Source organism: Lethenteron reissneri, chromosome 53 (genome assembly GCF_015708825.2).
Source record: "Lethenteron reissneri isolate LAM-NWPU_2019-01 chromosome 53, ASM1570882v1, whole genome shotgun sequence".
NCBI lineage: Eukaryota > Metazoa > Chordata > Hyperoartia > Petromyzontiformes > Petromyzontidae > Lethenteron > Lethenteron reissneri.
In genome coordinates this window covers 2196784-2223020 of record NC_083831.1, presented here as the reverse complement: position 1 = coordinate 2223020, position 26237 = coordinate 2196784, and the positions used below count along the sequence as shown (strand labels likewise).

The following is a 26237-nucleotide window of genomic DNA, read 5'->3' as shown; positions in this document are numbered from 1 at the left end:
CTGGTCTAGAGGGACGGATGGTCACGTTCAGCGGCTGGATTGGTGCGCATTGAGGGATGGCAAATGGCTTGCGGCGGCCTTCATCCAGCAGTGGATTGATGGTGGCTGCCGATGATGGATCGAGAGGATGGGAGTGGCACGTGTTCGCTATTTTAGCCCAGCAGCGATCTCGGGTTCCATGCCATGGCCCCGATGCTCAGAGCCGCCGTGATGCGCATCAATGAGCGGCCTGGAGAGCTGCCACATCCACCACGACCCCACAGCCACCGCTCTCCCGCTACAACAACGAAGCGGCGGTGACGTCACCACGAGGCTCGTGCCAGGCTAGGTGCACCTCGACGCCATTACGTGAATGATCGAAGGTTCGCTGCTGCTGATGGAAGGTGCACGGAACGGAGTGAGGTGCCACGTGTTGACCGAGACGACCGGCAGATGCACCACCACCTGTGCTCCCCACGAAGCCACCACCACCATCATCAGCCATGGTCACTCCACTGCTGGATGAAGGGCTCCTTCGTCGTGGTGACGTCACCGCGTTAATACGGCCAGGCCACGCAAAGCGTGACAACAACGTTAAAAAAAACCGTTAAAAACGGGCACGCGTGCGCGATGACGTCACCACAACATTTTATTTCACGTATTTACGTGGTGACGTCATCACGCCCGCGCGCTTCACCCGCAACGGCTTAACGCGATTACGTCACCACGCCCTCTCAGAACGTGCCCGCGCTGTGCGTGATGACGTCACGCGCAGAGGCTTCGGGCCTTCCCTCCCCCTCGCCGCCGTGATTGGCTGGAGCGTCGGCACGTGACGCGGCGTTGTCGTTGGCGTTTGTTTTTGAACAAATGGCGGTGAGGGCGACGCGCAGGGAGGTGAGAGGCGAGAAGGAGGCGGCGGCGCGGGGCTAGCAGCTCGCGGCAGTAGCGGGCAGCCAGGGCGCACGGCTTGCCCCGCAATTGGCTGTCCTGAGGGGAGATTTAAAATGATAACGGCAAGGGACAGATCATTTGTATGGACTGTGTGCAAGCGGCAACAGGTCTGGCTCAGCGCGTGAGCGGTTGAGTCTGAGTCTGGCTCGCTGCTGGCTCACTGCCTGAGTCTGTATCACTGCTTGAGTCTGGCTCACTGCCCGAGTCTATCACTGCCTGAGTCTGTATCACTGCTTGAGTCTGGCTCGCTGCTGGCTCACCGCCTGAGTCTGAATCACTGCCTGAGTCTGGATCACTGCTTGAGTCTGGATCACTGCTTGAGTCTGGCTCACTGCCTGAGTTTGAGTCTGGCTCACTGCTGGCTCACCGCCTGAGTCTGGATCACTGCCTAAGTCTGGCTCACTGCCTGAGTCTGTATCACTGCTTGAGTCTGGCTCGCTGCTGGCTCACCGCCTGAGTCTGAATCACTGCCTGAGTCTGGCTCACTGCTGGCTCACCGCCTGAGTGGCTCACTGCTTGATCTGTCTCACTGCTGGCTCTGCTTGGGTCTGGATCACTGTTTGGGTCTGGGTCACTGCTTGAGCCTGGCTCACCGCCTGAGTCTGGCTCACTCCCTGAGTCTGGCTCACTGCTGGCTCACTGCTTGGGTCTGGATCACCGCCTGAGTCAGCACTCTGTAAACGGGACCAGGTCTAAAACAGTTGCTGAGCCCAGGCCCAAAATCCCAAGCGGCCAGCAACAAATAGCGCTATCAGAGTTGTAATAAATAAAGATTGGAACACGTTTATGGACTTGAGCTAGGTTATAGGTTTGGGAAAATTTATGATGGGAGGGAAATTCCAAAGTGGAGCAGGATAGAAGCATGAGGAGGATGGAGTGCTGTGACCTGCAGTGTGATTAGTGGGTGTTTGAGTAACCGATTGAGTCAGTATAAGTGAGTGGATGAGCGAGCGAGTGAGTGGGTGAGTGTGGATTAAGGGCTTGAGCAGAGCTATACGAGTGAGTGGATGAAAGGGGTGAGTGTGTGGTGGGTAAGCGCTTGAATTAACTTTTGGGTGGGTGGTTGAATGAGTTCTGTTGTGACCCACAGTGTGGCGAATGAGTGGGTGAGTGTGTCATGATTATACGAAACAGTCTGCTTGACTCTTAGTCCTCGTGCCAGACCAGATATCGGTACCACACAAGGTGGAAAACTTCAATGGTGCCATTTTATTTGTTACACCAACAGAAGTAAATAATACCTGATAACCTTTCCAAGTGATAATTTTTTTTTACCCTTTTATCTGGCAACAAAACTGACACCGTTTTACAAGGAGTCATGCTTGCATTGACCACAATACCTGCGGTCGGAATGCAAACAAAAAAGGTGACAGTTTTGTTGCCAGATAAAAGGGTAAAAAAACAATTATATTTTGCTACTGGCAAAGGAGGTTTCAGTGGTGCAAATGCTTTCCAAGTGACTTAGTTAAGTCTGTTTCAAGCAGCTTGTTTGCTCATGATCATTTACTGGCAGGTGAGGCAAGTACTGGTGGTTCTGTATTATTTCTGTTCAGTAAAGATATCTGAAGTGCTAACTTTACCCTCAATGTATTGTTAATGTACCTGTTAAGATTATTAGGTAAGGCCAGGTACTACTTGCAAAAAGAATGATTTTTGTTCATACTCTTTGGTTCTTTCGGTAAAGTCACGTAGTTGAAAAATACAAATTAAATACAAATGATAAATAATACATAAAATAAAAATGTTCACCTACGTGACTTTACCGAAAGAACCAAAGAGTATGGATTCTTGCAGTCACAAAAACTTCAAATCTAGGATTTTTGTTCAGCTTGTCAATTTTTTTTTAATATTTTGCTTCTATAAATTGTAAACTTTCATAACATGCACACAATTAGTACCAATAACACTGTTATTGGTAATAATTGATTATTAAAATCATTAAAACTAACTATTTATAATTTATACATAGTTTCTACGATTTTATACAAACTTCGCCAAGTAAACAAAGCCTTAAATTCACGTTTTTTTTGCATCTTTCATCGCAATTTCTCTGCATTTTTAGAAATAACCTAGTTGAATTGCATATCATTGAAAAGCTTATTCTGTGGAGCAGATGTCTGGCTTAGTCATATATGGCTATTTACTTTGCTGTCATGGCAATAAGAGGGGGAACACAAGTATAACTCTCAAATATCATTGCTACTAGCATCACAATGCCAGAATTGGCATTGCAATTTTCTCAAAATGACATTTTGCATGCCGAGTTTGACAACTCATGTTTCATAATAGGTCACGCCACATAATTCTGCATACTGGTTCCTTCTTGGAATGGCTAGAAATGTTCAGAGGAATTTTTTGATATCTTTTGTAATTTTCATTTTATGTGGTATTATACATATTAAAAAAATAGGCGAAAATCTAGTTTTTTAACATGTGTCAAGTTTATTTTAACATAATTAACTGAAAGAACAATATTTTGACAAAAGCTTCTGTAGATTACCAACCAATTAGTTATTGATCACATTAAAACAAACCAAACAGTTCTGACTTAATCTCCTAAGTCAATATTGGGGTTTACATAATATGCACATTTGTGCATATTTAATGCGATAACGCATATGCATAAATGAATGGGGGGAAAGTCACAATTAAAAAATATGTAATATTTTTTGTGTATTTTCATCTGGTAATTTTTCATTCTGATAAAAGGACAGGAATTTTTTTTGCCCATTCACCTGTATTACCTCCCCTTAATTTAGTTAAGATTAGTAAAGATGAATTTTACCCTTTATCAATGTTAGTTTTGCTTTTGGGTTGTCACTCTCTGCTGCTGTAAATGTGTAACCAAAGTACTGACAGAATAATTAATTCATAATATAGGTTTTTTGGGTCAGATCGCGTTATTTATAAATGTGTCGTAACCCTCCACCACCCGACACGACCAAACAGTAAAAAATTTCACGTTTTTCAAAGGACAAAATAATTCACTTCTTTAGCCCACCGGTGTGTTGAAGTGAGAATCAACAGCATTTTAAAATTTGAGTACGACGTTTCGCTGATAATTACAATCAGCTTCATCGGGCAAGAATGGTGAAGCTCTCTTGTTGCTTCCGGTCTTAAATAGAGCAGCAGCAGGGTGACGTCATCATTTAATTCAATCTGGCGCAGTGATTCGAAGCAAAGGGGGGGAGGGTATTGTAATTATATAGATTGGTAATCATTCAATTGCTATTCATTGGTATTTGTTTCCCTTATAAGGAATTGTATTTATTTAATAATTCGCTTCCAGGCCGCACTAAGCTTGTAGCTGTCAGGGCGACTGAGGTTATTTCTGTTTCTCTCAATTTCAATGGATTCTCTAATTAGTCTTGGCCAGTAATAATTCGTTTTACACAACACTTCAACGTTATCAAAATCAATTGAGTGTCCTTGTTGACAAGCATGCTCTGCCACTGCCGACAGTTGTGTTTGAGATAATTTAATGTGTCTTTGGTGTTCTTTTAGTCTTACGCTGATGTTGCGTCCCATCTGTCCAATATAGCATCTGCCACATAAACAATTAATCCGATATACACCTTCTGTTGATAATTTAGGCAATTCGTCTTTAGTGCCAGATACCAGTTTTTGAATGATGATGACGTCACCCAGCTGCTGCTCTATTTAAGACCGGAAGCAACAGGAGAGCTTCACCATTCTTACATGATGAAGCTGATTGTAATTATCAGCGAAGCGTCGTATTTACATTTAAAAATGCTGTTGATTCCCTCTTCAACACACCGGTGGGCTAAAGAAGTGAATTATTTTGTCTTTTGAAAAACGTGACACATTTTTTACTGTTTGGCCATGTCAGGTGGTGGCGGGTTATGACACATTTATAAATAACCAGGTATTCAGGCAAACAAGGTTAGCTGAGGACCCACCATCTGTGAAATTCCACGACAAGATGACCAAGCAAAGTCTGAAGACATTCTCCAATATCAGCACATAAACAGAACATGGAAATAAAGCACAGGATGTGGTTCTGAAGGCAGATAGAAACTTGTTCAGCCACATAATCCTGGTGGCTGAAAGCAGGAAGGATGTCCTTGCCCACCCACTGGGCCCACTGCCATGGGCACTGGCACATGCTGATGGGTCCCTACGAAAAACAAACAAGTCTGCACTTGCCAGGCAGCTTGAAAAGAATGTGTCTCCTGCAGAAGACATCCCAACATCTACTTCCATCATTGATGGAATGAGCCTGGTCCAAAAAATTAATGGCAACAACAAAACCTTTGCACAGGTGGCAGAGTTAGCCTTGACCCAGGTCCTCCACGAGGGGGCACAGAGTGAGAGGATTGATGTTGTTTTTGATGTCTACCGACAGACTTCGATCAAAGATTCTGAACGACTGAACCGGGGTGCAGACACCACTCTCCAGTACAAGAACCTTGCAGGGGGACACCATGTCCAGCAGTGGAGAAAATTCCTGTGCAGTCTCTCCAATAAGATCAGTCTCATCAAGTTTCTGGAAGTGGAAACTCCCACGATACAGAGAGATGCTGCATGGCAAGGTGTTGTACATGACCTGTGAGGAAATCTGCTATAGGTTGACAGAAGATGAGTGTGAGGAAGTAGCAGACCTGCACTCCACTCATGAAGAAGCTGACACCCGTCTGCTCCAGCATGCATTGCATGCAGCAAATGTGGGCTTAAAGGCAGTTATCATCACAGCTGAGGACACTGATGTCATGGTGCTTTGTCTTGGCTTCCAGAAGGACATCACCTGTCCCATTTACTAGAAGTGTGGGACACAGAACCGCACACGGTTTGTCGATGTCAGCAAACTGCAAGGTCACTTGGAGCCAGCATCTGTGACAGCCTAATTGGCTTACACGCCTTCACAGGCTGTGACACTGTCAGTGCATTTTCCGGTCGAGGGAAGCTGAATGTTTTGAAGATGGTGAGAAAGAACACTTCCTGCCAAGAGACTTTTAGTCGACTGAGGCAGTTATGGAATGTGAGTGATGAGCTGTTCCAGAAAATTGAGCAGTTCACCTGTCGCATTTATGTTTCTAATAGCAGCACTGGTGAGGTGAACGAACTGCGCTACCAGCTCTTCTGCACCAAAAGGAGAGAAGTCGAGTCCAGCCAGCTGCCACCATGTAGAGGCTGTCTCTTCATGCATGGTCAACGAGCCAACTATCAGGCAGCAATCTGAGAAGTGCTGTCTGCAAGCTAACCCTGTGGTGCCAAGCCATACTGCATATGGATGGACAGACGATGATGGCAAGCTGGCCATTTACTGGATGCGCTCCCCACCCATACCAGATGTGGTCTTGGAACTGCTAGCATGCAAGTGTGTACGTTCATGTAAAATGCCAAGCTGCATGTGCCTGTCAAATGGACTGACATGCACAGACATGTGCAGATTACAGACCTGCAGTAACCAAAAACTGCAGGATGATCCAGAACCTGACTTTGAACTCGGGGAGTCAGATGACGAGATAGCCAAGCAGTTTGAGTGACACAGGGTGGTGATTTTGATGGTATTACTGTAGTAGTAGTATACATTGATGCACAGTGTGGTAATTTTAGACTTGGTTACCCTTGTTAACACCATTTAAGTACACACAGAGCTTGATAACAATAATGTAACCTTCTTCACATATACCCATCACTATCGATATATATGGGATTACATGTATCATTGACAAAGTATATGCAAATGTTAATGTTTATAATATTCAAGTAGTTCCTTACCTATGGTATTCCTTATTATTCTGTGTTTTCATTTTGTATTTAAACCAATAAAGACCAGTTTGTGACCTAACTAGCTTTGGTCTAGGTAATTTTTTAGTAATAATGCCCATTTCATCGTTCCGGACGCCTGTCATAGGGTATGGGTATAAAAGTCATGGTAACTACAACTAAGCTGCCACTCCGCAAAGGTTATCATTTCAGAATGTCCCACACACATGGAGGATTACAAAAATCATTACTACACTTTGCCACCTCAGGTGGTACCAATAAGTGATTTTTTTGGTCTGGACCCATGGACTATCTATTTTGCGGATGAATCGACGAGTGAAGTTCACGGGAACAGTGGGGCATGGTAACAATTGCACAGTTGGCTACGTACGGTGCGAAAGAAGTTCAACACATAACGGCTGACACGGGTAGCAATCGGAATCAGAATATTTATTTCTACTGCAGGAGAAATCCGACGAGCTATAAAGCTCTTTTTCACAGATGTCCAGTATAGGGGCGGGTAAGAACGTTACAACAACACACAAGACACAAATCATGATCGTAGTGCAAAGTACAAGGAAGGTAAACATCTTCTTGGTTCTTTCGGTAAAGTCACGTAGAAGGGAAGTAATAAAATAATAAAAATAAAACATAATAAAACAATTCTCACGACGTTTCGGCCACAACGCAAGCAGCCGTCCTCAGGTGAAGAATGAGACAATGCCAAGCTAGGAGCTTATATATAAGCTGCGTTGGAGGTGAAAGAAAGAGCGCCTTAACAAAAGAATGTGCATATGAAGAGGAATTTAGCATATACATGGAAAATGCGTAGGAGGTGGGCGGGGGGGTTTCAAAGTCATATTATGCCCATGCATTATGCAGGATCAACAGCACCAAGGGGGGGTGCAGGGATTAGCAGTTATACAGGGTATAGGTTGGTTTACAGCAATACAGTATACAGTATATAATTTAATGTTGGCAGTATATAGTACGGTATATGCTCGTGTGATACAATAGAATAAAGTTTAGATGGAAGCATATTATATAATTTTTACGACGTAGAATTGTAATGTATTACTTGCTGTTAGTAACTCAGCTTAGTGTAGAGTATAGTAAGTATACTGATGGTGCTATGCAATTTATACTTTAGTTTTTCATGTAGTTTATACTTTAGTTTTCTACGTGGTTGTTGAGTAACTGCAGCTACATATCATTAACATTCCTTTCCTTTGTTACTGCTAATCCCTGCACCCCCCCCCCCCTTGGTGCTGTTGATCCTGCATAATGCATGGGCATAATATGACTTTGAAACCCCCCCGCCCACCTCCTACGCATTTTCCATGTATATGCTAAATTCCTCTTCATATGCACATTCTTTTGTTAAGGCGCTCTTTCTTCCACCTCCAATGCAGCTTATATATAAGCTCCTAGCTTGGCATTGTCTCATTCTTCACCTGAGGACGGCTGCTTGCGTTGTGGCCGAAACGTCGTGAGAATTGTATAATTATGTTTTATTTTTATTATTTTATTACTTCCCTTCTACGTGACTTTACCGAAAGAACCAAGAAGATGAATCCCTGCAGTCACGAAAGCTTTAAATCGAAGGTAAACATATCGCCCAAACACATACAAATAAAACTAAACCATCCCCATCCTACCAGGCAAAGCCCACCGAGGTATAAACTTATTTTTCTGAAGCGACCTGCCCATCATAAATTAAAGCCCAACGAAGTTGCCCATCATTTGGACATTTATTGCACCAAAATAATCTAAATAATATCAATGCAAGTTTCTCGAGAAGGGAGGGTTTACAGAGGTTGCATAGAACAAAAGTTGGGAAATGTAATTAACATGGCTAATTAATAACCAGAACTGTGTACAATGGAAATCTAGCTGGAAATCGGTGAGCGACTGACAAGTGAAGTAGTTGATTTGAGATGTGTGGGAACCTTGCTCCGGTGTCCTGATTTCAAGTTTATTCTAAGCACGTCGGAGTTCTGGAGACAAGCATAGCCTCGATTGCAAGAGTGATCAAGAGCGAGCAGTTGCCTGCGATTTCTGTTCAGGTTTGTTTTTTTGCGGACTGCGTTAGGTGAGACAGATCGGGCCTGTTTGAGTAGAACCTCGTACGGTTACATGGTGGAACTTGGGACGAGGTCTGTTTCAAGTTTACCGTATTTTGTTTAACCAGGTGGGAACTCAAGAGACCAGGATAGTCTCATCTGCAAGAGTGAGTGACCTGGGTCACCACAATTTACAACAATGCAGCAAATATAAAGAATCAGAGAAACAAATTTTTTTTACAGGAATACCTTTCACTATCGTCTGGTTAGGGACCAGAGCATGGACGAATGTCACAAATGGACGAATTCAAAATGGACGAATGTCAAAGCAGAGCCTTTATTTAGCTTGCAAATTAATTTTGGCGTGAAAAACGTGCATGCAAATAACTACAGTAACTATATAACTCATGCGTGCGAAACCTAAATAAACAGCAATAAAAGAAAAGTAAACCTAAAAATACATAGACAAAACTAAATAAATGAATAAAATGATACCTTGAAATAATTGTTTTATTGCGTAAGTGGACGATGAATATATTGGTGATTTAGGGGGAATCTAGATTCATAAAATGAATACTGTACACGTGTTTTATAATCACGAAAATAACTATGAACACTAGTATACTGTTATCACAAAAATAACTTAATTAATTGTTTACAGTATAATCACAGAAATAAGTACGTTATTAATAATATATGAATAAACACAAATATAAGAGATGCTCACTGAACGACTTATATTCAAAGACTGAACGAAAAAGATGGCGCGTGGCGCGAACGTCGTGGAAGGTTAGGGATAAAATCGGATGAAAGAGGAAAGCACGTGGACGAAATTTGAAATGTGGTTATAGTTGAAAACGGCCAAAAGAGCGAAGCGATGAAAATCAAGTGGGCGAAAGTCAAGGTATCACTGTAAAAGATATCAAAAACAATGCACCAACACGGTCCAATTGACTCTGTGGCCTTCTAACTTGATTCTGAGCCAACGTATGCTTCCGTTGTTTTGCGATTTTTTTTCCGTCTTTAGTTGGCGTTGGAAAAGGTGCTCGGGATTACGTTATCATCAAGCAGTGGACTCTGCTGTGATCCCAAGACCGGCTTAGTTGCCTATCCTGCAGGGTGAGTGAAAAGCGTGATGTGTGATGTACGCCTGCAGCTTACAGCGGAACTGGACTTTGGGTGCTCTGCCTCCTTTGTGGTATCGCACGACATACCTGTGAAGTCATACCTGTCAACCCGTGTACGGTTTACCCGTATTTGTGTACAGGGAAAGTGAGTTTTCAGGTCCATACAGTGTACAGCCGTTTCAATATGGACAGACAAAATGTTTTTCGTCTATTTTGTGTTTCTCCCTCGTGATGGGACTTTGTAGCATGAACGTTGAGATATTAAGGGCATGGGGTGACCAATAAAGTCTGAATTGGTCTGTAATAAGGTAGGGCACTGATAAGGGGTTGGCATGTATGGCACGTGCACAGCTCTTTGGCAATCCACTGCTGGATGGGGTGCCTCCGCGGGTCGTACTGCTCGTGAAGGTTGTTTGACCGCCCCTCTGCACACGGTGGTCAGTGGCGGGTTGGTAAATGTGGGGGAGCAGAGAAGTACAGTACAACACTGCGTTTTTCTGCACTGCCCTCGGCTATGGTTTTATACTGTACAGAAATTAATGTTTTTAAAATATAAATTGCATTGGTTACTGCACTTGTTATCCTATCAGAGACCAAAAATGATTGCATTTCAGTTCAAATGCTTGTCTCTTGGCTGGGTATGCAGATATTTCTGTATTGTAAACATTGGAGAGTGTTGCTGAAATATGGGTTGTTGAAAAGGCTTGTTTTCATGCTGCATCCATTTGCGGTTTCTTTTCAGATGTACTGTGGTCATCTTCAACCCAAAGAAAGGGAAGCAGACCCATATCTTCAATGCATCCAGGTAGAAGCTTCATAATTGCTTTGTTATAACTTGTATTCAGACCTAGATGTAATTCGAATTACAATACCAGAGGCATTGTAAGCTGACCTGTAAAGGAGCTGCATGAGGCAGTGACGTGGCCCAGCAGTAGCGCATTCTCTCATTGTTGCAGAGGTTCGTGGTTCGACTCCAAAAGGCTACCCTGGTCATTACTGCAGGTGTATGCAATGTGAAATACTAAGCGACGTCCGCTTCATTCACAGTGGACGCTAAGGGTCCCGTGTCGTCATTCGCAGAAGAGTAGGCCACTGTGCTTGCATCATGGTCCAAATTTTAGACCCGCAAAAATACAAATTGCTTAATTGGGAAATACATTGCAATTATTTAATCACACCATACTGCAAAGACACTTTGCAGGATCCCCCTGAAAAAGGGATTGAGGCTTTCTTGGGTACATGCTGCTGAATTTATTCGTTATTGACATCATTTCTTTGGACTGTGCAGGAAGCCCATTACGACGTTGGCGTTCTCGCCGGATGGGAAGTATCTCGTGACAGGCGAGGTGAGAGTCATTTGCTTCGTGCAAACTCACGCTGCGCTTGCCGCGCTTGGGACGTTCACGCGATCGTGCAAACTTTTACAAAACATTACGTCCGCAAAGTTCATCTCAATTATGCTATCGGCATCGCGTTACGGGGCAAGGATTTTTTTTCTTCGGATTGCTCGCTGAGCGGCGCAGCTTTCTCTGTGCGTTCGAGAACGACGCGGTAGGAGGCAGAACTTTTACCCGCCCTGAAACCAAGAGTAAGGTTAGTTACATCAGAGGCAAAACTAATTTTTTTTTTATTTTCAGAGATGGAGTTTATCCAAATTAAGTGCAGAACTAAAATTGATGTTTTTTCTTTAGTGCAGTTGAAGTACCGGTGAAGACACTTGACGCCGAGGTGGAGGCACACGGATATTTATTCAACACAACTCGTATGTGACATACAGTACTGGAGGGGGTATCGGCCCCCTCACCCGACTAGCTCAAGGATACACTTCCTGGCTAAGTCCTAGCCTACCTCACAGTCCTCCACTACTGGGCTAGGGGAGGCTACTTGGCCCGACACTGGTAAGTCGGGCCGGTACCCGGAGTCCCAGACCAGCTCTTAGAAGAGCACCGGCTCTGGCTTTCGGGACCACGCCGCTGGCTCGATCCTGTTCGGCCCTGACAAGGACATCGAACGAGGGAGTCCAGGGCTCTATCTAAGACGTCTTCCGTCTTCTTAGTTAACTATAACATCACTAACTCCCGAGCCCATATAACGTCCCCTTTTATACCCAACCCTCCCTGAGGGGTGGGGCCCCGGGGGATCATAACGCCAAACCAGCCCCCCCCAGGGTGTCTGGCTCGGACGTCGCAGAGGGCACCTCCCTGTGCACACACGTAGCCCCGCCCACTGTGTTTCTTTCCCATAGACTGCCATACATAACGGCCCTCTCTCTAACATCCCTACATCACTCCCCCCTACATAGCTCGCAGCCGTCCCGGCTGCCAACATACAGAATGACAATAAAAATGAATTTTTACCGTAACCGCGCGTGTGCCTCACTAATTACCAACAATAACAAGAACGGTAACAAGAACACAAAAAAAAATGCAACAGCAAGAAGGAAAAAAAAACAACCCGACGCACCCCCCCTTGAATAAATACGAATTCCGTAAGAACAAGCTATATACAATTTGCAGCGAAGCCACCATACATACAACAGCAGGTGAGCACAACGTATGTAAATTCAATGGGCAGGGAACACACCCCCCCACACAACACACAATGAACACAACATATATACACATCTTGCGGTTTCACAACAGTCTGCGCATTTTTGCGCGTGTCCTTGCGGCGGGCCCCTCACACGGGGAAACCCCGGGTGGCGGACCGTCAGGTGGTAATCGTCCGTCCCGGAGTGAGATCTCCTCTGATGCCGCGTGACTGTTGGTATCCCCAGAAGGGGTGGTCGGGCGTGAGCCCGTCAGTCTCGATGCACCTGGAGGTGGCACGGCCGGCAAGGCATTAGGTGAGCGCGGTGGAGACGGACCTAGTGAGTCGGTCGACCCCCCACACGTCTGGCCACGCATGCGTGAAGTGGGTTTGTGTACCGCGACGAAGGGTTTCAACCGAGAGGGGTGCACGAACCATCGCCGCTTGCCCCATCGAATGCGCACGCACTGTGGTCGCAAGACCTCGACCACTTCCACAGGGCCCCGCCACGGCCGCGCCAGCTTAGGGGAGGTAGCCAGGGGCACTTGGGGACAGTGCAACCATGCCCTGTCCCCCGGTTTCCACTGTATTACATGCGCCCGACCCAGCCTGAGGCGCTCGTTCGCCTTTTGACGGCGGTCCGAGTTCAACCTCGCAGCATCCCGCGCCTCAGTTAATTTAGCCAGATTAAATTTGACGTGGTCAGCCAATTTAGTTTTTCCTTGTGGGTCGGGGATCTGCAGCTGGGCGCGAACAGGCGGGTCGGGTTCGCGACCGTACATAAGGTAAAAGGGGGAAAATCCCGTAGCTGCATGGGGTGCCATCCGGTATGCCGCCAAGACCCCCTGAATATGCAGGTCCCAATCAGTCTGTGAATCTGAGACCTGCTGTGCCATCATTGACGAAATGGTGCGATGCAGGCGCTCGACCATTCCGTCAGTCTGTGGGTGATACGGGGAGGTCCGAATTTTCTTTGTGCCTAAGAGGTCACAGACTTGTTTAAGTAATTTGCTGGAAAAATTTTTACCCTGGTCGGTCAGCAGCCGTTCCGGAGCACCTTTGTCCAGGACGTATCCCTGAACAAAGGCGTCCACGATGGCTGCTGCCGACTGGTTGGCAAGGGGCCAGGCCATGGGCCAGCGCGTAAAATACTCGACTCCTGTCAGCAAATACCTATTGCCCCTGGGGGTGGCGGGAAATGGGCCCAAGATGTCCAGCGCGACAAGCTCATTTATTCTGGACACCTTGATTGATTGCAAAGGCGGGTTAGACTCCCGTGCCGGCGGTTTCCGTTGCGCACACCGCGGGCATGAACTCAAAAGATCCCCAACATCCTTTGTCATACCAGGCCAAAAAAAATCTAGTTGTATCAGTGCAAGGGTCTTTAGAGTCCCCAGATGTAACAGGCGCTCATGCGCGGCCCACACCACTTTGCCTCGCAACTCAGAAGGGACGACCAGCCGATGTCGCTGTGATTTGCCGTCCCAATGCATGAGCAGACCCTGTACCATTTCCCATGCACCCGAATCACCTTTCACCCGCCCAGCACCCCCGACGCGACGACGCCACCCGAGGAGGGAGGTATCCTCCATTTGGAGGCGCCCCCACTCAGTGACGGGCAACCCCAACAGGGAATCCCTTCCCTGTTGTTCGATCGAATTATCAGGCAGTTGTTCGTCGTCGTCGGTGGCTGCCAGGATCGGAACCGATGCGTCCCCTGAAGGTCTGCAACGTCCCGACCCCAGGAGGCATGCACATTCCGAGGTGGTTGGCATGCGTGACAGAGCGTCCGCGTTGGTATGGCGAACGCCCTTACGGTAAGTGGTCTCAAAATCAAAATCCTGGAGAACCTCCAACCATCGAGACAACTGTCCCGATGGTTGTTGAACTCGCAGGGCATACTGTAGTGCCGCATGATCTGTGCGGACGGTGAAATGCCGACCGTACAGATATGGGCGATACTGTTGGATGAAAAAAACAATTGCCAACAGTTCTCTACGGGTGACACAATATCTCTGCTCCGCAGGAGACAACACCCGACTACCGTACGCGACCACCCGTTCAACGCCATCAACCACCTGGGAAAGCACACCCCCAATACCCGTGTTGCTCGCATCGGTGTCGAGCAAAAAGGGCTTCGAAAAATCAGGGTAAATCAAGGGAGGGGCTTTCACCAGGGCGTCCCGAAGGGAGCGGAACGCAGCCTCCTCCTCTTGACCCCAGTGGAACCGAACCCCTTTAGATGTTAAAGCGTGCAGGGGTTTAGCAATTGTTGCAAAATCAGCAACAAACCGTCGATAATACGACGCGAACCCAATGAAACTCCTGACCTCTCCCACCGAGGTGGGAGTCGGCCAGGAGCTGACACACTGCGTTTTGGTGGGATCGGTAGCAATACCTGAGCGTCCCACGATGTGCCCCAAATAACGCACCGAATCACGCAACAAATGGCATTTTTGGGGCTTGAATTTCAAATTAGCAGCCCGCATCTTTAGGAAAACCGCCCGCAACCTCTGGAGATGTTCATCAAAAGTATTACCAAAGACGATAACGTCATCCAAATAAATGAGGCACGACTCCCATTGCAGTCCAGCCAAAACCAATTCCATTAAACGCTGGAAAGTTGCCGGCGCTGAGTGTAAGCCCATCGGCAACCGGTTGAATTGAAACAAGCCGTGCGGTGTACGAAAAGCAGTTTTAGGCTTTGACTCATCATCCAGAGGAAGCTGCCAGAATCCCGAAAGTAAATCGAGTGTGGAAAAGAATCGCGCTCCCGCCAAGGCGTCAAGCGATTCATCCATCCGAGGGAGCGGGTATGCGTCGGCAACCGAAATTTTATTAAGACGCCGGAAGTCAACGCAAAACCGCAACGAACCGTCCTGCTTTTTAACCAGGACGATCGGCGCTCCCCAAGGGCTGGTGGAAGGAGAAATAATGTCTGCGGCCAACATGTCATCAACAGCCGATTTGACATGGTCCTTTTCGGCGGGACTCAACCGAAACGGATTTTGGCGAATTGGCGCGCTGTCACCCGTGTCAATATGGTGACGCAGCAAGTGAGTGCAACCCAAATCATATTTATTTCGACTAAAAACGTCGGAAAATTCTCGCAGTAGTGTTTTAAGTTGTTGACGCTCTGAATCGGACAGGTCCGTCGATCCCGCACAAAGCGCCTCGAGCCACCCTTCATCGCTGTCCGAATGCGGTTGCGACGCAGGGACAGTGTTGACGCTATTTACGGCAGGTTCCTCACACGGCACCGGCGTTGCGTGAGCAAGCACGGTCCCCTGTGGGACCACCACCGTCCGCGAGCCCACATTTAGGACCGCGATGAAGGGTTCACCATTCCCTCTCACTATGGTCTGGGCCGGAAGTAAGTCAGGTCCACTAACCCCGGCCCTAGACGGTCCCAACAGTACCCCTTGTGCCCCAGCACCCGTAACGAGGGGCCGCCGAAGTTTCAAGGGTACCAACATTTGCGTCCCCGGAGGGACGCGTACCGTTCTCTCCACGAACGCCGGCACCGTCGCGAACGCCGTCCGCGTCGCAACCGGTGATGGCAGAAACGCCATGCGTCTGCCCGACGGAAGCTCTATGCAACCCTGGTCGATCAAAATTACAATCGGCATTTTGGCCAGGAAGTCTGTCCCCAGCAGGCACGGAACCGCCAGCGAGGAAGAAACAAAAATCGGCCCAGATAATTTTATTTCCCCGATACAAATTTGGGCACGAATTTGTCCGATGATGCCAAGTGAGCCCCCGTTAGCCGCATAGAATGGTATGTTAACTGGCATCAAGGGACGACTCCGGACAGGGAGAATATTATAAATTAATTCCGAAATAATAGTCGCCGATGCTCCCGTATCGACCAGGATGCGCACTTCAACCCCGTCGATATACCCCACAACGGCCGACGACCCCGACGATGCGGCAACCACACGATCGGCCAGCACGGACCACTGGCCGGGTTCGATATGGGCACCCGGAGTGGTGCGTGATGGTGCGATGGTGCGTGATACCGGCCCCCCTCTCGTCGCGGTGTTTGAGTGCGTGACGGGTGTGTGTGTGGGCCAAACGTGTGGGGTGCCGCGACTCGCCGGTTTTTGATGGTGGAGCTTGGGATGAGGCCCGTCGTCCCGGTGAGGTGTCGTCCCGCGCTGACGAGGAGAGCGGCACCCCGAGGCGACGTGGCCCCGGACGCCGCAGTTAAAACACCGTGGGAGCGGCGTCGGAGGTGACGAATGGTCGGAACGGCCCGACCCGTCCTGGCCCGGCCGTGCACTCGTCGCCTGTTGCCGTCGGTGGTCGACGGCGTAGAGTTCCTCCGTCGGAAGGGTGGCTGCAGCCACCGCACGCCCCGCCGATGCCCTGCTGGCTTTCCGCCGGAGCGACAGGAGGTTTGCGTGGAGGAGCCGCGCCGCCTGGAGCGATGTCATTTCCGCGTCCTCCTGTGCGACGACAGCGATGTCAAGGTCGTCAGCCAGGAGGAGTATTTTCTCCGTCACCATAGCGTCGATGCCGTCGTCATCCATACGGGGGAAGGCCGACTTGGCCATCGCCAGGAGGCTCGTTCGGTACGCCAGGGGCGACTCCTTTTCACCCCGCTTGCGGTCGTAGAACTCCTGTCTGCATTCCGCCGATGGTCCGTAGACCCCTCCCAGCAGCTGCAGCGCCATCGGTAACGTCGCCCGCCTCTCTTTAGGTGCCGATGTGAGGGCTGCGAGCGCGTCGCTGTCGAGGAGCGCCGGCAGCGCGCAGAGAGCCTCCTCGTCTGTCCACTTCGCCATCTCTTGATGGGCGAGGAATCGCCTGCGGAACCCGGCCCAGTCCCCCTCCGCGCCGACGAACTCTTTCAGCGGGGGCAGCCTCTGATGGAGTGCAGCGGTCGTTGTTGATTCCCGCGGGCGGATGTCACCTCCACTTGGCTGTGCGTTGGTACGAGCGGCCGATGGAATCGCCTGTCGCGGTGGTGATGACGTCGTGGCTTCAGCGACGGCGATGCCGGAGTGGATGTTTAGGCTGGCCACGCCCCGAACAGCTGCAGCGTCGATGGCGGGAGATTCAAACTCGGGCTGCTCCGAAATGGCGGGAAGGCGCCCTGGTCGTTGGGCCGTCTCGCCCCGTGCTGAATCACCGGCCCCCAGCCGCGTGATGGACTCCAGCGTGGCGGCAGCGGCGTATAACAGCTCCGCCAGCCTCCCGTGAGCCAGCCGCAACGCGTCTGACTGTGATCCTCCTTCACTCGGATGCCCCGGTGAGGAGACATCAGGCTCCGGCTGCACTGTGGCTTGTGTAGCCGTCCCGGGCGTTTCGATCTCGGCAGTATCTTCTTCTTGCGGTACTATGGCCCGCGTTGTCTTCCGCGTGTCCATGTTCGAGTTTTACTTCTGACACCAGTTGAAGTACCGGTGAAGACACTTGACGCCGAGGTGGAGGCACACGGATATTTATTCAACACAACTCGTATGTGACATACAGTACTGGAGGGGGTATCGGCCCCCTCACCCGACTAGCTCAAGGATACACTTCCTGGCTAAGTCCTAGCCTACCTCACAGTCCTCCACTACTGGGCTAGGGGAGGCTACTTGGCCCGACACTGGTAAGTCGGGCCGGTACCCGGAGTCCCAGACCAGCTCTTAGAAGAGCACCGGCTCTGGCTTTCGGGACCACGCCGCTGGCTCGATCCTGTTCGGCCCTGACAAGGACATCGAACGAGGGAGTCCAGGGCTCTATCTAAGACGTCTTCCGTCTTCTTAGTTAACTATAACATCACTAACTCCCGAGCCCATATAACGTCCCCTTTTATACCCAACCCTCCCTGAGGGGTGGGGCCCCGGGGGATCATAACGCCAAACCAGCCCCCCCCAGGGTGTCTGGCTCGGACGTCGCAGAGGGCACCTCCCTGTGCACACACGTAGCCCCGCCCACTGTGTTTCTTTCCCATAGACTGCCATACATAACGGCCCTCTCTCTAACATCCCTACACAGTCATTAGGCTGTAACCATCAACTGACTATACTTGAGAACACAGACAAAGATCCCCCATATAGCCTGAACAGACTTTTGGGGCAAGTGCTGTTAGCGAGCACCTCTCCCTAATGGTGTTGTTTTTACACATCATACCAGGTACTCATTTGAGGCTGAGTCTACCTAGGGGGGGAGGCCCAGGACCGGTTCAGATAATTTCCACTGGTGTTAGCTGTGAGCAGTAATCCAACCCGTGTCGCCAAGTTCGTAGTGCAACACGCTGACCGCTACTACAATACCGCTCCTCACACAGGAGAACACAGCTTTAAGTCACAAACCCAGAAACTCAGCGGAGTCAGGTTACTGCTTTGACCTCCGAATCAACCGACCGACCACCACATTCTGAATATATTTTTTTTTTACCGGCAACAGAAAACAATTTGCCCGAATTAAAATGGAGCTCGAGTTCAGCCTTTCCAGATTATGATCTGTATATCTATTACACGCGGTAACAAGTGGTTCATGACCGTTGTCTTCATACAAACACAACTATTTAAATCCATAGTTGCATTAAAAAATGTTCTCTGCATTATTCCGTTATGAACGTGTGCGCGGTGGTCTTGAGAACCCTTTGGTCGTCTGGTGCCGATGCGTGCAGAGCGGCCACATGCCGGCCGTGCGGGTGTGGGATCTGGCGGACAGGACCCAGGTCTCCGAGTTCCAGAGGCACAAGTACGGGATCTCGTGCGTGGCCTTTTCCCCCAACGTCAAGTACGTCGTGTCCGTGGGCTACCAGCACGACATGATGGTCAACGTGTGGGACTGGAGGGTGAGTTTCTGGGGCGGTGGGCGCGGTGTGGCTCATGTGTTTGCATCACGCGAGCAGCGACGTGGCCCAGCGGAAAACTAGGGCCGTATTATCCAATAGGCCACAGTATGCACCGTGCTTAGGGCCTACTCACCCACTCACCCATTCACTCACTCACTCACTCACCCACCCACCAGGGCCATATTATCCAATAGGCCACAGGCACCGTGCCTAGGGCCTGCGAAAAAACGATTTCACCATGCTTTTGTTTTTGTGATAATGTAACCAGGATATCTTCTTGAATAAATATATGTATAAATAGCAAGGATAGGCATAGTGTATATACAGAGGCAGTGTCATGCCAATCGTTTTTTTCCATCAGGCGAGAGAAATTTACACCAGAGATGAACTTTTAGAGATTTTTTCATTGTAAAATTCGCAAATAACATCTTCAAATGGGTTTTTTTGCACAATCTCATTCTCAATGAAGAGCAGTGCAAGGGAAGACAAGGCGACGTTGTCCTATGATTGATCGGAGACAGTTTTTTTTATTAGCGGCTGTAATACCAACTGTAGAAAGTAATCACTGAGGGCCTACGAAACAGAAGTGCCTACAAGAACCTTCATCCAGCCCTGCGGCAAACGCGTTGTGCTGCTCGTCGCAGAGGCTCGCTGTTAGAATCCCGTGGGCTGCCCTGCTGGTTACCACGGGCGTTAAAGGTGCTACGCTGCCGTCGGCTTCGCTCACGTCGATGTTACAGATCCCCTGATATCAATTGAAATTAGAAGGCCGTTGTGTGCCGGAGTTGCTCTCCAGATTTTCCAAATTCAAGAAATTATCCCCGCAAATTACTCAAATGGGATCACACATAGTAGCATCTACCACTGCTGTGAAATTACTACAGATAATGTCTGAAACTTAGTAAATTCCCTGATAGCCCTGCCTTTTAAAAATGGCACAAACTTGTTATCACAAAATATGTTAAGTTTTGCTCGCTGCTGTTAATAAATTAAAACTAAACTGTTTTACCAGGTAACACCCACTGAGCTACTCGTTCCTTTTCAGAGACGACCTGGCCACAAATGATAGTTCATCGAAGTGACTTTATCATCGTCACACCTGGGAATTTATAGCAGCAGCCAAATAATCTAAATGCACGTTGTTTCCAAATGTGTAGGGGAACACCTAGAGAACAATTCACGTGACCCCGGGGGGGAGAGAGAGAGACACGCAAACTCGAAACGTAAGGCATAGTCAGGATCAGGATCGAACTCGCGAGCTGGTGCCTCCAAAGGTGCTGATGCGTCCGCATGCCGCCCCTTGCTGCCCTTGCTGCCGACGATGGCGTTGAAGTTGTTGTTGTTCCCGTTGGCAGAAGGGCGCTCTGATCGCGTTCAACAAGGTGTCCAGCAAGGTGACCGCAGTTTCCTTCTCATCTGACAACAGCTACTTTGTGACGGTCGGTAATCGTCACGTCCGCTTCTGGTACCTCGACGCCTCCAAAGTCTCCAAGGTGTGAGCGGTTACTGCTTCTTTTTCCTCTTCCTCCTCTTCATCCAATTCCTTCCCTGCCCCCCCCTTGTACAGATTTAAGGATGTTAGACATCCTATGATTGCGTCTTTGTAGGACATGGGGGGAGGGTGACATGGATATCATAAAAACCATAACCACCGCAAGGGGGGCGCTACTGCAGGAGGATAGCTAGGAGGTGGCTTGCTAGATAGTGATTGGTTGAGAGGTTTGAAAGAAGGAGAAGGCAGGAATGTTTGAAAGAGGCAAGGGGGGATCCGTTTGGGACTGTTAGAAGGGGAGCAGAGGGATTTGTTAGAAGGAATGCATGGGCTGGGATTGGAGAGGGGGAGAAGAGGAGGATAAGAGGGTGGGGGAGCGAGGGGTGGCTTGGCAGAGGGAATCAAAGGGGGTGGTGTTGGCTCGCGGTGAGCACTGGACGTTGTTGTTAAGGACAATCAAAACTTTATCCAACAAGTGCCGCCTTTGGAGTCCTTCATTACACAGCCTTGAACAGACTATGCTGCCTAGCAAGTGCTGTTAGCGAGCACCTATTAATAGTAACGCTACATTGGGTTTTTATTTTATGATTTTCATCATACATGCGGGAGGAAACACCCTGAGAAAGCTCACGCCTTGCGCGAGGGGGCAACACTCTATCCCCTGTACAGATGGAATCAGATGATGATTATAAACTACAGAATCACCTACTTTAGTGGGAATCCATGGAATCAACGATGATATTTGTTTAATGGTGATGGTTGTGATGATGATAAATAACGATGGTGATAGCTTTACGATATGATATGATGATGTTATGTGCAGTGTATTATCATACCCAGTGTTTGTCACGATATAATGAATAGCCTAGGAATGTCTTCATACAATGGAGGTTACTTTAAAATACAGACTTATAGCGTCTTGTTAAGTCCTTATGATTATTTTGGATTTGTCCACGTCTGCACAAATTTGCGTTGGAAGCACCCTCCACCACCCAACGCAGCCAACATATATGCAATTGCCATGCGTGTAAGCGTTTAACAACAGCGTGCAAATTAGTATTGCTTTAGCTCCCTCGCAATGCCCACAGACACATCCAGCAGCCACTCACTAGACGACGTGTCGCCTGAACCGCTTTGCGCGTCTGCAGGTCCCGACTCAGGAAGTCGGGGATACAAAATCGTGTGTTTCCTCACCCGATGTCAGGTGACACGGTTATTCCGACTTCCTGGATCCTGTCCCGACGTTGTTTTTGACGCAGTTTCAAACTAAAGAGTCGCGGGTATCCGTTCGCTACATTTGTTTCCGTTAAACGCTTGTACACGTGACAGTTTAATATGTTTGGCCTATGTCGGGTGGTGGAAGCTTTCCGTGATGAGAAAAAATGACCAGATCGCTACGTGGCCTAACCCAATTTTTTCTATTATGAATCGTGACATCGGCTACCGAGGCCCACACGTGAACCTCGCGTTGGGAGACTGCTCGACTGTATGTCTGGTCTCGTCGGTTTCAGGCGAACCTGACGGTGCCACTTCTCGGCCGCTCCGGACTCCTCGGAGTACAGCGCAACAATTTCTTCTGCGACGTGGCGTGTGGGCGGGGGAGGATGTCGAGCAGCACGTACTGCATCACGTTCTCGGGGCTGCTCTGCGAGTTCAACGACAAGCGCATGCTCGAGAAGTTTGTGGACCTGAAGGTTCGAGCGCTTTCTCTAATTGCGTGCAGATTATTTATCTTGCTATAAATGTCCACGTGATTATGAGCCACTTTGTGGTCCTGACATTTGTGGCCAGGTCACTCCTGAAAATGAAACTAATAGCTAAGTGAGCTTTACCTGGTAAAATAAGAATATTTAAGTTTTATTTGTACATATTTCAAAGTGATTTATTTACCTTTCCTATACTTTTGCACTCCTATCATGTTTTTATACTGTTTGTTGTTGTAACGCTCTGACCCGCCCCCACTGGACATCTTGGGAAAAGAGCTTTGTAGCTCATCGGATTCCTCCACTCTAAATAAATATTCTGATTCTGAATTGCAAATACCTTCAGACATCTACTTATTGATTCATGTGGCCTCTGTAGAGCAACTGTTAGAGATTCAGTTGTAAAATATTTAGCCATTCTATTGCTTTGTGGGTTTGTGAATTATAGACCCTACCCACCCACCCAATAGAAGGCGCTAGTACTTTATGTCCATACTTTCGAGTGATCTTCCTTACGACACCCTACAGTATAAATTATAGGTCCAAGCTGTCCGGTGGATCATTGCGGAGCCCCGTTGAGATTCACCAGAATGGACCATCACCGCGCTTGGTGAATCTGCCACCACTGGTGTAGGCTATGCACCTTGTCAGTGCAGTCTCCTGTCGGATTACGAGCACGTTCAACACCTAGACCTTGTGTAAACCATCTCGTCCCCATCCACCCACCCGTGCATTTGCACGCAAGCCGACGCATGTGCACACCCGCCCCACGCATGAACAATCTGGGACGTCCCCGTTGACTTGCGGAGTCTCTGCAGGGCTTTGTTGGCGTGTGCAGGGCGAGTCAAAGAGCCTGCCTTATTCATGGTGGTGCAAGTTTACAGACGGAGGAAAGTGAGAGGCGACGAAGCGGCAGCACGCGACCGGATGCCCTCCCTGTTTTCCGTGCGTCGTTCACGCGCTTTCTCGGGTTGCGTGCGCGCGTTGCTTGGCGACCCTTGGCAATGTGTTCGAGCGGCGTGTCCGCTCCCTTCTAGACGCCGATGGCGAGCTGCATCTACGTGAGTGAGGAGCTCATATTCTGCGGCTGTGCCAACGGAGTGGTGTGCGTGTTCGGCGCGGAGGACCTGCGCAATGTGGCCATCCTGCCCAGGCCGCACTGCCTGGGCGTGGACGTGGCCCTGGGCGTGCAGCCGAGGTCGGTATCCTTTGTAGGGGGGTTTGTTGTTGAAAAATCAGGAGAGGTTTCACCCTATCTGGCAATAAAACAGCAGGTGTTAAGATGTTCAAACACCAAATAGAAACCCTTTGCAAGGAATCATGTCTGCGTTTGTGGTGAACATGCAAACAAACATGCTCTAATAATAGATGCAATGTAGTTGAAACTGATTGGCCTACGTCAGAGACAGCCTTGTTTAGGGCCTAGTCTCACCGGTGTCAGACCAGAGAACGCCACAAGGTGGACAGTACAAAGACAATGCACTATCAGAGTGTTTATAGCTCGGGGTGAGCATCTACAAAATGGGACATTTTTGCCCGTATTAAAGTATTGCCAGAAAGGGTAAAACTTATTCCTAATTTTCACAGTTTTATACTGGGAAAAAAGGTCCCATTGTAGGTTTCTTGTTGTAGTAACAGAGTTGCTGAGCACAGGCCTTAAACGCCCAAAACGTCAAGCGGACAGAAACAAAACAGCACTTGTGATGAGAAGAATTTTGGGGGAAAATAGATGATGATGATGATGATGATGGTGGTGCGAGGGGATTCCAAGTTAAGCAGTGTGGGGGAAGACGCAGAAAAAAAAAGTGTCATGACCTGCATGCAGCGTGGCGAGTGAGTGAGTTGATGAGTGTTATAACCTTCAGTGTGGTGAGCGAGCGAGTGAGTTGGCGAGCGAATGTGTTATGACCTGCAGTGTGGTGAGTGAGTTGGTGAGTGAGTGTGCTGTTTATGATCCTCAGTGTGGTGAGGGAGTGGAGTTTGTGCGCAAGTGACCTGCAGCGGTGTGAGCACGATTCTCGGGCCTGCCGAATCTTTTCCCGTCGTGGCGACGTAGACACACCTGCGATTCTTCCCTCCCAGCCACCTGTTCGCCAGCAAGCTGGACGCGCGGTTCCCGGACACCGTGGCGCTGACATACGACTCGAGCAACGCGTGGCTGACGTGCGTCTACAACGACCACAGCCTGTACACGTGGGACGTGCGCGACGCGCGGCACGGCAAGCGCTTCGGCAAAGTCTACTCGGCGCTCTACCACAGCTCCTGCATATGGGGCGTTGAGGTATGCACATGCGCGTGCACGCACCGCCTTGCGCGCCGCCACACACATATCGCCGCACACACATCGCTTTGCGCACACCACCACCGCGCACGCAACCGCGCACGCCGCCAAAGGCATCACCGCGCACACCGCCATGCACACCGGCGCGCAGACCGCCAAAGACACCACCACACACATCGCTGCACGCACACTGCCACGCACACCGCCACGCACACCGCCACCCACATCGCCACCATGCACACCACCACGCACATCACTACACACATCACCACACACACGGACCCAGGGCCATATTCACACTCGTGGCCAGGCTCAGACTTGCGCCGCTCAGTGTGTGATGCCCCACAGCACTGTGTGTGTGGTCCCAGGCTAGGTGCGCACAGAACCGTGTTATGGCTGGCTGTGTGTGTGTGTATGGTGCCGGGCTAAGTGCACACAGCACTGTATTATGGTCGTATGTGTGTATGCTTGGTGCCGGATAGGTGTACACAGCACTGTGTGTGTGTGTGGTGCCGGGCTAGGTGTACCCGATGCTCGAAGAGAGCAGCCCAGCGTGCCTCCCTCCTGGCTCGTTCCTCACCTGCTCTTCCGACAGCACGATCCGCGTGTGGAGCATCGACGCGCCGGCTGCCACCCAAGCGCCGTCCTTCCACCGGAACGTCTACAGCAACGTACGCCTCGGCCGTGCACACACACTGCTCTCGGAACACGCTCGCCTGGCGCACCGGTGCTGGGCACGGCGCTGAGCTTCCAGGGTTCGAGTACAGATTTTGGCCGCCCGGGTTTTTAAGTTTAAGACACTTCGAGAAAAAAATAATAGGAATTTAAATGTATAAAGCGCCCTTAAATAAAAGTTCTATGGGCGCCACAATCGTTCCCAGGGGTAGTCTCATTTGCCGGAGTGACCTGGGGCGTTAGTCTGCGAGCACGGGGGAGTCCTCGCTTCAAGTTAATTCAATCAACGTTTCATTATTCCATCGTCAATACAATAGGGACTATATTCCCTTATGATGCCACGATGTTGGCTTTTACGCTGCGAGCAACGGGAACTACTTTGTGGTGCGTTGAGTGTAGTCGCGCGCGCGTAGCACAACGTGGCGTGTTCCACCACGCCATCTTGTTGTGTAAAGTGAGATTCAGAGAACATATCGTGCTTTTGTGATATAATCGATAAAAAAACCGCCGTACGCCCACTTCACATCCATCATTGGCAAGTGTTACTTTATTAAAATGTATATTTATTAGTATTGTTTTTGTATTTGAATGTATTTTATATTCTCTTGCTCAATTTCATTTCACAACTTGCATTTTAGTTCGGTTAAAAAATAGCGTACACTGAAACGTAACCCCCAACTTCACTTTATTTCTTGTGGGAGGCAAAATTGGTTTGCCTGAACTTCGCTCTGATTTAAGTCGCACTTATCAGCAACGCAACTGCAATGTTCGGCGAGGACTCGCGGTCGTGGGCGACCGATCGCCGCGCGTTCTTCCCAAATTGAGTCCTTTTTGAATTTGGCAAATGTGGACCCCTGACGTGCACTCCGCAGCAGACGACGCCTATCATTTTACGAACGTTACAACCGTGC

At 49.0% G+C, this 26237-nt stretch overlaps 1 protein-coding gene across 2 annotated transcripts in view; it reads left to right on the top strand.

The window, feature by feature from the left end:
* Positions 1-809: 809 nt before the first annotated feature.
* Positions 810-26237, top strand: part of LOC133356247 (mitogen-activated protein kinase-binding protein 1-like) — a 50946-nt gene continuing 25518 nt past the window's right edge. For both annotated transcript variants that reach the window (XM_061573639.1, XM_061573638.1), the window contains exons 1-10: positions 810-873; positions 9751-9842; positions 10593-10655; positions 11139-11196; positions 19005-19175; positions 20531-20668; positions 22179-22361; positions 23408-23568; positions 24453-24651; positions 25173-25322. In XM_061573639.1, the coding sequence (XP_061429623.1) occupies positions 847-873; positions 9751-9842; positions 10593-10655; positions 11139-11196; positions 19005-19175; positions 20531-20668; positions 22179-22361; positions 23408-23568; positions 24453-24651; positions 25173-25322 (1242 nt within the window). In that variant the 5' untranslated portion in view covers positions 810-846. The remainder of the gene's footprint in view (positions 874-9750; positions 9843-10592; positions 10656-11138; positions 11197-19004; positions 19176-20530; positions 20669-22178; positions 22362-23407; positions 23569-24452; positions 24652-25172; positions 25323-26237) is intronic.